We start from the raw sequence: 13,057 nt of genomic DNA on the forward strand, positions 1-13,057 counted from the left end.
GGCATCTGTTCCCATCAGAAACATCGTCGGAGTACCTTTTTACAGCTTGACAACTAGTATGCTGTTGATAGATGCACATACTAAAAACATACGTCCACACATTGACATGTCATGTTTCCGGCCCCCCACCCCCAAAAAGCAAATACAGATCAGATTTAGAGCCAACTCCATTCTCACTGCCACCGAGCGGATGCCATCTCCCCGTAGCCCGAAGAACTGCCCCTGTGGATTCCGAGACTTGAAATCTTTCCAGCAGCGGACAGCCTCCCCTTCCTCCTGCAGCAGCCTTAGAAAGAGACTGATAGTAAAAGGCAGTGATAGTGGGGCGGGGGTGTAGGAGAATGAGGTGTCGGACAGGTCAGAAGTGACGGAGGACGGAGCTTGGAGGCAGAGACGACCTGTATTGTGAACTAAGGAACCCTGAGTGCCCAGCCAACAGCAGTGGACCGTGTGTCTGAGCAAACCCTCTCTAACACACGGGCTTCTTGATGAGGCACTTCACAGTCGTGTGTGCTTAGGAACACTTGATGGCACGTCAGCCCTATGTTTGGGGACCCACCCTCCATGGCAGAGTCACCCCCAGAGAGCAGAGAAACGTGGCAAGCGAGGAGCAGAAATAGCACTCGTGTGCGGCACAACAGGAACAAGAAGGCACCTGGCTGAGCTCCGGTGGGCAGGTATGCGCCGGGCACTCAGGAGTTTTCGCCGCTCTGTCCACGTCCACCATGAGTGCAGAGGACCGATTTGGGAGCTGCAGACTGTTAGCAGGTACCCAAATCGGAGGAGGGGCCCTGGGGGCGCCATGGCTGAGAGCTGGGCTGCTAACTGCAAGGTCGGCAGTTTGAGCCCTGCAGCCGCTCTGTGGGAGACAGATGAGGCAGCCTGCTCTGGGAAGACTCCCTACTGCTATCGAGTTGCTTCCAGCTCATGGCCACCCTGCATAGCAGGGGCTGGGTGTCCATCTGTCAAGGGTCACTGGGGTATTTATAAAATCAGTTGAGGGCCCTGCTGGTCAAATATTTAATTAACTCGCTCTGAAAGTGTAAGAGCCCTGGTGCTATAATGGGTTATGTGTTGGGCTGTTCACCGCAAAGTCAGCGGTTTGAAACCACCAGCTGCTTCATGGGGGAAAGACGAGGCTTTTTACTCTCCTGAAGAGTGACGGTCTCAGAAACCCACAGGGACAGGTCTACCCTGTCTTATAAAGTCACTATGAGTTGGCATTGACTCAATGGCAGGGAGTTTTGAGTAACACGGTCTGGGTACTCCATATCTCTGCTTTCCACGAAGATATAAATCTTTATAGGAGCAGACAGCCTTGGGCCAGCAGGTGGGTTCAAACAGCAGACTCTGGGATTGGAAACTCCACAGGGCAGTTAGACTCTGCCCTAGAGGGCACTATGAGTCAGAATCGGCTCAGTGGCAATGGTTGGGTTGGGTTTTGAGGCAAATTGGAAATATGGAACCCTGTGAAGAATGAGGCCCAACTATCTTTCCACACATACCCAAGACCCTGTTCCTATAGGCCCCGACTTTCCGACCACAGTGGCTTGTCCTGGACAACACGCACTGTCGGGTCCCTGCATCCCTCTCCAGCTCTCCGGGTGAAGGGCCCTCTGTTTTACAAACTTGGGAGGAATGCCCCTTGGCTCGGCTCTTCCACATCTGTCCTTCCCCAGCCTCCAAGCATCCTCTCCCCTCAGGGGCCCGCATGGTACTTACTCAGCCGCCTCAAGTATGAAACTGCGTCCTCGTAGCCTCGGTAGTAGTAATTGTGCAGGACCTGGGGGTGGGGGTGGGGTGGGGGGACATCAGGAAAGTAACTAGAGCTGCAGCAACAGAGAACCATGGTCCCCTCCCCCAGAGCATCAGCCAGCAGCCTTCCTTGCTTAGGAGCATCTTTGGATGGGCTTTTCACACTCACCCACACCACATCCCAGCCCTCACCCTCTGCTAGGCAGACTCGCTGCTGAACGGATTCTGACGCATAGCAGCCCTACAGGACAGTAGAACTGCCCCAGAGGAGTCCCAAGGCTTGTCCTCTTTACAGAAGCCGACTGCCGCACATCTCTCCTCTGTGGTTCAGCCGGTGGGCTCAAACTGCCAACACTGTGGTTAGTGGCCAGTGCTTTAGCCACTGTGACACCAGAGCTCCCTTTTAAGGGAGCACTTCCTGGTCCTATGTCCACAGTGATGTTCTCCTCACGTGCTGCCATCGATAGCTGGCCGTGGGACACCGGGGCAGGGCACATATGAGATGTTTATGAGGATCAGAGAAGACATGCGTGGGACAAGCGGAGAGCAGAGTCTGGAGTTTAGAGTTCAAATCCTATCGCTGCCACTTACTGGTGACAGTAGCTATAACATCTCACGGCCTCCATGTCTTCATCTGTAAAATGGGGCAATAATTGGATCTATCGCAGAGGATGCTGGAGGAGGGCGTGAGCTACGGCCCAGTAATGCAGCTCTGCTGGTGCAGTGGGACAGTGGTTCAAACCCACCAGTAGCTCTGTAGGAGAAGATGGGGCAGTTGGCTCCCATGAAGATTTAGAGCCTTGGAAAACCTAGGGCGCAGTTCTAGTCTGTCCTACAGGGTCACTCTGAGTTGGAATGGACTCAGTGGCAGTGGGTTTATATTTTCTATTAAGCCTTTTTTTGTAAAGAGCCAGAGAGTCAGGCTTTGCAGGCCCACAGGGTCTCTGTCACATACTTTGTTTTTTCTTTTTATAACCCTCTAAAAGTGGAAAAATCCATGCTTAGTCCACAGGCTGCTCATAACGAAGCCGGGCCAGACCACTTCCTCGTAGAGCAGAAACACTGGGTTCCGGCTCCCACCAGCAGCCCCAGCATCAATGCCTTTCCCAGGGGAGCAGGCTGAGAGGCTGGGGCAGCTTAGCCTAAGGGACTTGCTTCAGGTCATGTAGTCAATTAGGGGCCATGCAAGCAGTCACTTGAGGGGAACCCGAGCCAGGTCCACTGGCTCCCCTATGCCATCCCCAGTCCCTGCCCGCACCAGCCCTGCCCAGGCTGACAGGCCCACCCTGCCTCTCACCGGCAGGTCTGGGGGGAACAGCGCGAAGTTCATCCGGGCAATGTTCTCCAGGGAGAACTGGAAGGAGTAGTTGAACAAGCGGAAGTCGGTGAAGATGGCAGGGCAGTCTCGGGGACAGATGTCCTGCTGCCCACTGAAGGTGGAGATGGTGATAGAGTCTGTCCAGAAGGCACAGGGCTGCATGCCGGTGAAGCCCCCATCAATGTACCTCTGGGAGCAGGTAGACAGAGGGCAGAGGTCAGCAAACACTGGGACTCTAACCCTCAAGGTACCTGAGCATTATAGGGCTGATACTACAGGCTCCATCTATTAGTCAAACCCTATTCTCTGGACCTCGTTTCTTCTATGTACAACATGGCAGCAGGATACAGGTGCATTAGACCCTCCTACTCTAAATGTAGAGGAGCCCCGGTGGCAAGTGGGTATGCATTGGGGTGCAATCCTCGAGGTCACTAGTTCAAAGCCACCAGCTGCTCCTCAGGAGGAAGGCTGATGTGTTCTACTGCAAAGAGTCACAGTCTCCGATACTCACAGAGGCAGTTCTAGCCTGTCCTATAGGGTCACCACGAGTCAGCATCGACTCGATGGCAGTGAGTTTGGTTTTCAGTTTGACTCGTAGGGTGATGCACGGACCAGCAGCAGCATTGGCAACATCTGGACTGGTGGGATGCAGGGTCTTAGGCCCACCTTGGACTTATTAGACAAGAATATGCTATTTGTTCTCCCCATGTGATTATTAAAATCAGTTCAAAACTACCCGCTGCTCTACAGCAAAGAGAGGAAGTTTTCTACTCTTGTGGTAGTTACATAATTTCATGTCAACTTGAAGATAGATAAAAGGGTAGGGATGGAGTTTAGCCTGTCAATCAGGTCACGGCCTGATGGTGCCTCCTTGTGGGTGTGGCCTTCTCATAAGGAGGGTCCTGGGAACCTCCCTGCTCTCTCTGCCTTCACCTTCCTGCTTGCTGACCCAGATGGTGGCCAGAGCCCTAAAGATGCATCTACCACCATTGGATCCACAAGACTTTACACCTGCTCATCTGTGATCTTCCTGCATTCTGCATCATTGCTTATGGACGATTATCAGACTTATGGACTTGACCTGGGCTGGGCTGGGCTGTTTGCTTGATACAGAATTACTTTTGGCTATATGATTATTACTAGATTTGTTTATCTAGTCAACCTGGCCCACCACAACTCTCATGATCAGTTAAAGGCTCAGAAACCCACAGGGGCAGTTCTGCCCTATCCTATAGGGTGGCTGTGAATCAGCATTGACTTGATGGCAATGAGTTTGGGGGTGGGGGTTGGTTGTTATTTATTAAAATCTGGACTCAGTGACCTCAAAGACGCACCAGGGTCTGGAAGGGGCAGACATGCGGATCAAGGAAGGAGTGGACGTGAAAGAGTGCAGGAAACTGGATGAAAATGAGGTGTTTGTGGGCTGAGGGGATCAACAGGAGACACGGGGTATACCTGGCTCAGGGAGGGAAAGGGGACCTGGGAAGACGAGAGCAATGGACTTGTCTGGGGGTGAGTTCTAGGTGGTTCTTATTACATGCAAGTCTTTAAATGTTTACTCTTGAAGAATGACTAGCTACATTGTCATCTTTGGATCTCACTTTCTCTATAAACTGAAGGGGAGGGGGAGGGGCTAGACCCTCCTTACTCAGAGTTATCCAAAGTCATTTGGGCAGCCTATAAACATGTCTTCATGAACATCAGAGGGAGGATGCCTGTCATCTGAGGGCCAGAGGTGTGGAGCAGGGGGCCTGGGGAGAAGCAGGGTCATAGGACCGCCTCTGAAAACTGGAGCTGCTGTCCAGCTGAGCTTCCGTCCACGTCTGTACCCGAGGGGCCTCCAGTGATTGGCAAGGAAGAACCAAAAACGCCAAGCAAACTCTCTGCCACTCAGTCATTGCTAACTCATAGCAACCCAACAGGACAGGGCAGAACTGCCCTGGAAGTTTCTGAGACTGTGACTGCTCGTGGGGGCAAAAAGTCTTTTCTTTCTCCTGCAGAGAGGCAGGGGGGTTCGAATGGCTGACCATGTAGATGGCAGCCCAATGAGTAACCCGCTATGGTACCAGAGGTTCTAGCAAGGAGCAAACCTCCATTAAATTCTATGAAGCCTTGGGAAGATCCCGAGATCCTACCAGCCCCAGATACTCTTTTGAAGTTACTGAGAAAAGTGGGAAGTTCTGGCTCTTTTTTCTCCCAGGAAGAGCTGGGGAAGTGAGGGCCGGGGACCTGGGACGATGTCAGGTGAGTGGCTGGGAGCAGAAACCAGGGCCATGACGCCTGGGGGTCACTGTCACCCCGCCTCCACATTTTCCTGCCCTGGTCATTCCAGGCTCCTTCCCGGGCATTGGAAATCACCACAGTCCAGCTGAGCTCTGCCAAGGACATGCCTTGAGCTGACAGCAAACTCCACACAGATTAAGAAGGAAAACAGAAATCAAAGTGGCTGGTGGGTCCAGAGGGAAGCTCAGTCCAGCCAGATGATGAGGAGCCACGCGATTGCCTACAACCCATGGGGACCCTCCGTACAACTGAACCAAACACGGTCCAGTCCTGCGCCGTCCCCACAACGGTTCCTGTGCCTGAGCCCATGGTCACAGCCTTCTGGTTGGTCAGTGTTCATTATGTCACCCCGGCCTCATCGTCACCACCCACAGGTCAAAACGTTGCCCAGTCCTGCACCATCCCCTTCGCCAGACTCATGATAACACACAGGTTTTTCATTGGTTGATTTTGGGAAGGAGAGCCTCAGGTATTTCCTCCTACTCTCTCACAGCTTGGACCTTTCATAGTCTGGACGCTCTTCAGAAACGTACATCACAGCAGTACACGAGCCTCCATGGACAGACAGGCAGTGGCTGTGGGTGAGCAGCACTGGCCTGGAAATAGACCCCAGGGTCCCTTATGGAAGACGAAAATCCTAACACAGAGCCAGCAAAGTCCCCAGAGATCCATGGAATAACGGAAGAAAAGTTCCAATATTTGGTCCTCCCACTGCCTTTGGACACACACACACACACACACACACACACACCCCTCTCCCCGATGTGTGTCTCCTGGATCCCCGCCCTCCTGTGACCACACCGGGGCACTCACCTCGCCGCGGTAGGTGGGGGGAATGAGGCCACAGTACACAGGGACAAAGCAGCTGCAGTACAGGGCCTGTGGGCAGAGAAGAAGGGTTGAGATGCCAATGGACCCGGGGCTGTATGAGAGTGCTCACCTAAAGTTTCATTCCTGGCCAGTCTGGGCCCAATGTCCAACCTTAAAGGGAGGTGGGCCTTAGTGACATCCAGAGTCCCATCTGGCATCTAAATTCTATTAACCCAATGGGGTTCAACAGCCAAACTGTGTGCCTGCCCTGGAATAGGTCTTGGAGCAAAAGGAGGTGAGAGGCTGACCACTCTCTGGAGTGTCCAAAGATGGGGGTGGGGGTGGAGGAACAGGAGAGGAAGGGGGAGGGATGGTGGGGTGGGGGGACAACTAACCAAACCAAAATCCCAACTCATAGGACAGGGTAGAACTGGCCCATGAGTTTCCGAGACCATAATTCTTTACAGGGGTTGAAAGAAAGCCTCATCTTTCTCCCGTGGAATGGCTGGTGGTTTTGAACTACTGATCTTACAGTTAGCAGTCCAATGCGTAACACGATACCACCAAGGGCTCCTTTCAGGGGGCTAACAGGGGCTGTGCTAGGTCTGCAGAGTGCTTCCCAGGCTCCTTCACCAGGCTGATGGCATCCCCCAGCTCCTGGGACCTGCCACTCCAGCCCCACAGCAGACAGCTCCCAGTTGTGTCCTTCCCAGGGGAATCCCACAACTGCAGGGAACTGCCTGGCCCAGCCACTCAATCCCAGGGGGCAGCCTGAGGCCAATGATTGACTGACGGGACTCACAAAGGTCTGGCCTTGTCTCAATCTAGGGATATCCCCAAAGAGGCAAGGGAGTCCTGGTGACACAGTGGTTAAAGCACTGGGCAACGAACTGAAAGGCCAGGATGAACAGGGCAAAGAGCTACTCGGTGGGAGAAAGATGTGGCGGTCTGCTCCGGTAAAGGTTTGCCACCGTGCAAGGGTCAGTTTCCCTCTGCCTCAATCCTGTGCCCAGAGTCCCCCGAATCCCACCCTTCTGCTCAGATCTCTGTCCAAAGCCTGACCCCAAGGAAGCTGACCTAAGCCAAAGCAGGAAGCGGGAGGACTGGATAGATTCAAGTAAACAAGCCATGTCTCCAGCCTCCTCTTCCTAAGTTTAGGCTCTCACTGGTTTTGCCCCTAGGGAATGAGGAGGGGGCCCCACCTGCTTGCCTCTGTTGGCTTCCCCTGAGGGTGGTGGCCTGTCTGAATCAGCTGCCTAAATCACCTTTCTGGTTGCACCCCCACAAGGCCTAGCTCTTTTTCTCCCTAGGCAAACTGTCCCCCCCGTCCCCCACCCCAACAGAGCTGGGAGCTCAGTGGTTACGTGAGGTGGGTGGAGAGGTGGCCCAGTCCCCTGCCAATTCACATACACAGTCCCAACCCACCCTGCCCAGGTCCATAGTCAACATGAGGGGCTGAGAATGGATGACTCCCCAGTAATAACAACTCATAGCTGAAACTCACATGGATGAGTCAATGCAATTAAACAGCTTAGAACAATGCTCTGTTGTAGGATAAAGCTGTCTTTCTAAGTGACACGCATTCAGCGATTGTTTTATCAGGGGCTTGCGTTTGGCTACTAAGTGAAAGGCTGGCCATGGAGGTCTATCCAGAGGTGGCACGGAAGAAAGGCCTGGCGACCTGCTTCTGTAAGATTCCAGCCACTGAAGACTCTACAGAGTGCGGTTTTACTCTGTCACTCAGAGGGGTTGCCGGAAGTTGGAATGGAATCCACAACAGCAGGGTTTTGTTTGTTTGTTTGTTTTCTCTCTTTATCACGTGTCACTAGGAGGCAGGGGCAGAAGAAAGACACTGAGAAACCCTGTTTGCTGACTGCTCCCCAAAAAGAAGTACGTAATTCCAGGTAGGTGCACAGGGCAACTGAGGCAGGGAGGACCCAAAGGTGACCCGGGATCTCTGAGAAGCCCAGGATAAAGACAGGGCAGAACAGACTCAAGAGGAGGACCTGAGCCCCTGGGGGTGCTGGGCGTCTTCCCTAAGACACCTGGGCAATGGAAGAAAAGAAGGCATACGGAAACAGGAAATAGAAGGAAGGAAATGAGGGAGAAAAGTGAGCCACCCCAGAGCCTTCCTGTTGGAGTAGGACTGGTTCTGAGCTTCCCTGCCCAGCCCAGCCCTTGCCTCCCCAGGAAAAAAACTCTGCCTTGGTGCTGTCAGCTAAGCACTGGGCTGCTAACTGCAAGGTCGCTGATTCAAGCCCAACAACTCCTCCGTGGGAGAAAGCCGAGGCTGTCTGCTTCTCAGATGTCAAGATTTGCCGTCTTGAAAGCCTTGTGTAGGAGCAAGAACCAGCTCCAGTCTTTCCTTCCCAGCCCTGGCCTCCCCAGGACCAGACCACGCCCCTACTCAGACCCCGCCTCCCAAGGCAAGAGCCCGCCTCCCAGGACCATCCTCCTCTCCACCCTCCACCCCCGCTCCATACTCAGACACCGCCTCCACAGGACAAACCCCGCCCCCACTCAGACCCCGCCTTCCAGGGTCAGGCCCCGCCCCTACTCAGACCCCGCCTCCCCAGGACAAGAGCCCACCTCCCAGGACCAGTCCCCCCACCCCTACCCCGCTCCATACGCAGACCCGCCCTCCACAGAACAAAACCCTGCCCCCACTCAGACCCCGCCTTCCAGGGCCAGGCCCCGCCCCAGCCAAGACCCCACCTCTTCAGCCCCTTGCCTCTATGAGCTCTTCCTTGGAGGTGTACTCCGAAACCACGACGTTCTCTCCGTCTGTGAGCCGGGTGAGGCTCACGTGCAGCTTCCCATTGGCGACCTTGTAAGAGTCCTCAGGCAGCACCTGGTACAGAAACTGCCGCATCATTTGCACCATCTTGCAGGAGGGGGACAGGGGCCCCAGGAAGGATTTCTTCACCTCGGCCACACCCACGTTGAGGACTCTGAGGTACTCCTCTGCGGAGGAAGCAGACGGGAAGGGCGGGGTCAGCCTCACACGGTGGCCAGGAGAGATCTACAGCCACGTAGCCATGGCGATATGCGGGGATAGGGCGAATGCCAAGCCGGCCATTTTGTACGCGTCGAAACCAAGGCCCTGGAGAATTAAATCACTTGCTCCTGAGCAGCCACAGCTGGTCGATGGCAGAACTAGACCCAGGTGTCCAGACTCCCTGTCCAAGATTCGCCACATGCCAGGGTTTCTGATGGGGACCGAAAGGCATACCACCCTACTCCCCAAAAGTACACCTCAACTTCCTGTCTCTGTACCTGAAATGCTATCACCGCAGCCATACATATGGTGCCCTGGTGACGTCGTGAGTTTTGAACTACAAGGTCAGCAGTTCGAAACCACCGGCCTCTTGTAGGAGAAAAACACGACTTTCTACTCTCTTAAAGAGTTGCAGTCTCGGAAACCCACAGGGTCAGTTCTACCCTTCCCTATGGCATCACTATCAGAATCCACTTGATGACAGTGAGTGACAGCAATCCAATTTGGGGGGCTGCCTTATATTTACTGAGAGAATTGGAAGCCTTTACCAAGGTCACTGCTGGGGACACTTGCTCAGTGCCTGAAGTGCTGGCCTTGAGGAAGGTGAGCTGTGAGAAGGTGAACTTTCCTTGCACCACCTCCCTGGAGGGCCCCTGGTCCAGGTCTGAGATGCGGGCAGTGAGGGTTCAGTGGTAGAATCCATGGACTGTGGACATGTTCCCCAGAGACGAATCCCTAGGAAAGGTCCCCCTTCTTAGTGGAGTAGAGGGTCAGGGGGAATGGAAGCTTCCCCAGAAGACGGATTGAGTGGTGGCAACAATGGGCTTCAACCGCACCAGAACGGAGGGGGTGACGCAGGGAAGGCAGTGTTTTGTATTCTGGGGCCCTGCATGTGACAACCACAGCATTCGAGAGTCCAGGTTTGGGGCCCGGCCAGTGTGCCTCCCGCACAGCCATCAGTGTGTCGGTGGAGGCCTGTGTACTGCTATGGTGGTGAACACATCAGTGGAGCTTCCAGACCGAAATGATACGGGGTGGGGGAAAGCCTGGTGGTTGACTTGTGAAATGCGATGGGTCCCAACGGTCTGATCCTGATGTGCCTGGGGTCACCCAAGTCAGGGGTTCGACTCAATGGCAGCTAATAAACCCAGTGGTCTAGAGAGAGAGAAATTCTGTTTTCACCAAAGCATTTGTGAGATGCCGAAAATAGCCTTTCTGGCCTCCCCAAGAAGGGGAGACAACCCCCCATCCCCAGGACAGGGCTCACGAGTGCCAGGAGGACCCTGGGGGTCTGAGCATGATCCATACCCCCAGCACCCAGAATGCCACCCAAGAAGTCTGGTTCTAAGCTTAGTAAGCTCTTTCTCTCCTCGCTCGATGAAGAGGAAACAGGCTGGGAGAGGTCCAATAAGTAGCTCAGGGTCCACTCATTGATGAGTAGACAAAGGGATTTCCACCTAGAAAGTGACCCAGAATCCATGAAGATCAGGCACAGGGCCCCCTGAGAGCCTCCCAGGTCTGACGTCTCTCACCTCACGCCTGCACCTGCTTCTCGCCGACCACTGCTAACTTCTGTCTGTGCAAACCTCCTGGGGAAATTGGGAAGGGGGCTAGTAAGTGTTTAAAATACAGATGCATGCAAACAATCCCCTACAGAGCAGCCCACATATTGCTGTTACAATGGCTGCTTGGGAAGCAGTGCCGTCACGAGCCGTCTGTCACTGTGTTGGCTCAGCCAGAGCCTGTCTCCGAGAACTTCTCAAAGGGACACCTGCATGGGCTAAATCCATTCCACATTTAAGACGCTGCCATTTTCACCAGCACCTTACACCTGTGGAGTAATCAGGTGGAGTAATCAGGATGGATATTGCTCTCCTACTGACACTTAAAGCAGGTGCGGAGTCGGGAGCCATGAGGCCCGGCCATAACCTTGCCTGTCCGGAGCCATGAGGCCCGGCCATTGTCTTGATCTTTATTGCCTGAGCTCTGTAACTTTCCACAGGAACTGTTTGTTCTGCGGTCATTGTTCTCAGGGAAACACCTGCGGCTTGCTTCCCCCATTTATTGTTCTCAGGGTAACACCTGCGGCTTGTTTCCCTTTCCCTGGCCTATATAAGCTGCAGCCTTTTACTCAATAAACGAGACTTGACGAGACTGCTGTCTTGTCTCCATTTCTCGTGTCTCTTCTCCCCCCAATTCCCACTCCCTCCTTCAGGGTCCGCGTTGAAGTTCCTGCTGGTCGGGACATCTGGCGCCCAACGTGGGACCCGGATACGAGGGATACCGTAAGGAAGAAGACGCCAAAGGAGGCCGGCGAGTAAAAGTGAAATAAAATTCCTTCGGCAGCCATGGGAGCCTGCCACGCCGAGACTGAAGGTGAGTAAAAGCGCCTGAAAATGGGACAAGGATTAAATAAGCATCAGATTTATGTGAAACAATTGAAAGAGGCTTTAAAGACATGAGGAGTAAAGGTTAAAAGTTGTGATTTATTTAAATTTTTTTACTTTATAAAAGATACTTGTCCTTGGTTTCCACAGGAAGGGACAATTGATATAAAAAGATGGAAAGGGGTTGGCAGTGCTTTGGAGCATTATTATGAGGTCTTTGGACTGGAAAGAATTCCTGTTACAGCTTTTTCTTATTGGAATTTAATTAAAGATTTGATAGATAGAAAGAGTTGTCCGCAAATAACAGCGGCTATCGCCCAGACGGAAGAAATATTAAAAGTCAGTTCTAAAACAGATCTCAGAGAGTCTCCACCAAAGAAGGAGATTGACATTATTACCCTAGAAAGTGATGAAGAGGGGGCCAAGGGTCCTCCTATAATAGAGGGACGTACAGAAAAAAATAGTCAGCTTAAAGAAAAGATAAAACTAGAAGAGTTACATCAGTCTTTGATTACCAGGCTGCGGACATTGAGATCAGGGAGTCAAGGGGTGTCAGAAATGTCCCGCCCACTTCAACAGCCTAGGCAACATCTCCCTACAAAGGAAATGCCTGCAGACAGAGAGGAGGGGGATTTCTCTCCTGTACATGCTTTCCCAGTTACCGAGACCATAGATGAGCAGGGGGAGCCTGTCCGAAACTATGTTGGGCTCAAATTCGCCCTCATAAAGGAATTTAAAAAGGCTGTTTCTCAATATGGGGCTATCTCTCCATACAGCCTAGCCCTTTTAGATTCTTTGGCTGAGCGGGCTTTTACCCTATCTCTTACCACTTTTGGGCCCCTTGGTTAGCCTATTACTCTTGCTCTCACTGGGACCTGTGGAGTTTACCAAGCTCATGGCATTGATCAAGCAACAGATTGAGGCCATCCAGGCAAAGCCTGTACAGGTCCATTGCCACCGCCTTGAGATGTGCGAACAGGGTGGCTCATACGAGTAGTTATGATAAGACCCCCTGCCCTTGTGTGCTGAACTGGACAGTCAATGACGGGTAAGATCGGCACGAGACATTCCAACCTAAGACAGACATTGGTTTGCTCTTATTTTATGAAAGCATTCCATTGATCAATGACGGGTAAGGATGACTCTTGATGCCTGACAACCTAAGACAGACGCAGTTCCCGAAGGGATCTCTCTTGGCTTTGCAAAATAAAAAACGGGGACCTGTCGGGAGCCATGAGGCCCGGCCATTGTCTTGATCTTTATTGCCTGAGCTCTGTAACTTTCCACAGGAACTATGTGTTGTGCAGCCCAGAGAGGTTAAGTGACTTGCCTGAAGTCACACAGTAATGTTGGGACAAACTTAAGCTAGGGAGGCCTTCTACTCCTTTAGTGTTGTACCACCCAGAGATAATGCCACACCTGTCCTGGAGCTAGACAGGATGAGGAGCCTAAGTACCATTTTATAGTTGGGAGACCGAGGCCAGGTTGAACTGTGTCTTGCTTGCC

General features: G+C 52.9%; 1 protein-coding gene across 1 annotated transcript in view; it reads right to left on the reverse strand.

The window, feature by feature from the left end:
- The window catches only part of PNPLA1 (patatin like domain 1, omega-hydroxyceramide transacylase), a 64,757-nt gene that overhangs the window by 21,243 nt on the left and 30,457 nt on the right, over nt 1-13,057 (reverse strand). The window contains exons 2-5 of the mRNA XM_075553809.1: nt 8,898-9,130; nt 6,170-6,235; nt 3,053-3,262; nt 1,723-1,783 (exon numbers count right to left, since the gene is read on the reverse strand). Of these exons, the coding sequence (XP_075409924.1) occupies nt 1,723-1,783; nt 3,053-3,262; nt 6,170-6,235; nt 8,898-9,130 (570 nt within the window). The remainder of the gene's footprint in view (nt 1-1,722; nt 1,784-3,052; nt 3,263-6,169; nt 6,236-8,897; nt 9,131-13,057) is intronic.

The sequence above is a fragment of the Tenrec ecaudatus genome, chromosome 7 (genome assembly GCF_050624435.1).
Source record: "Tenrec ecaudatus isolate mTenEca1 chromosome 7, mTenEca1.hap1, whole genome shotgun sequence".
Lineage (NCBI taxonomy): Eukaryota > Metazoa > Chordata > Mammalia > Afrosoricida > Tenrecidae > Tenrec > Tenrec ecaudatus.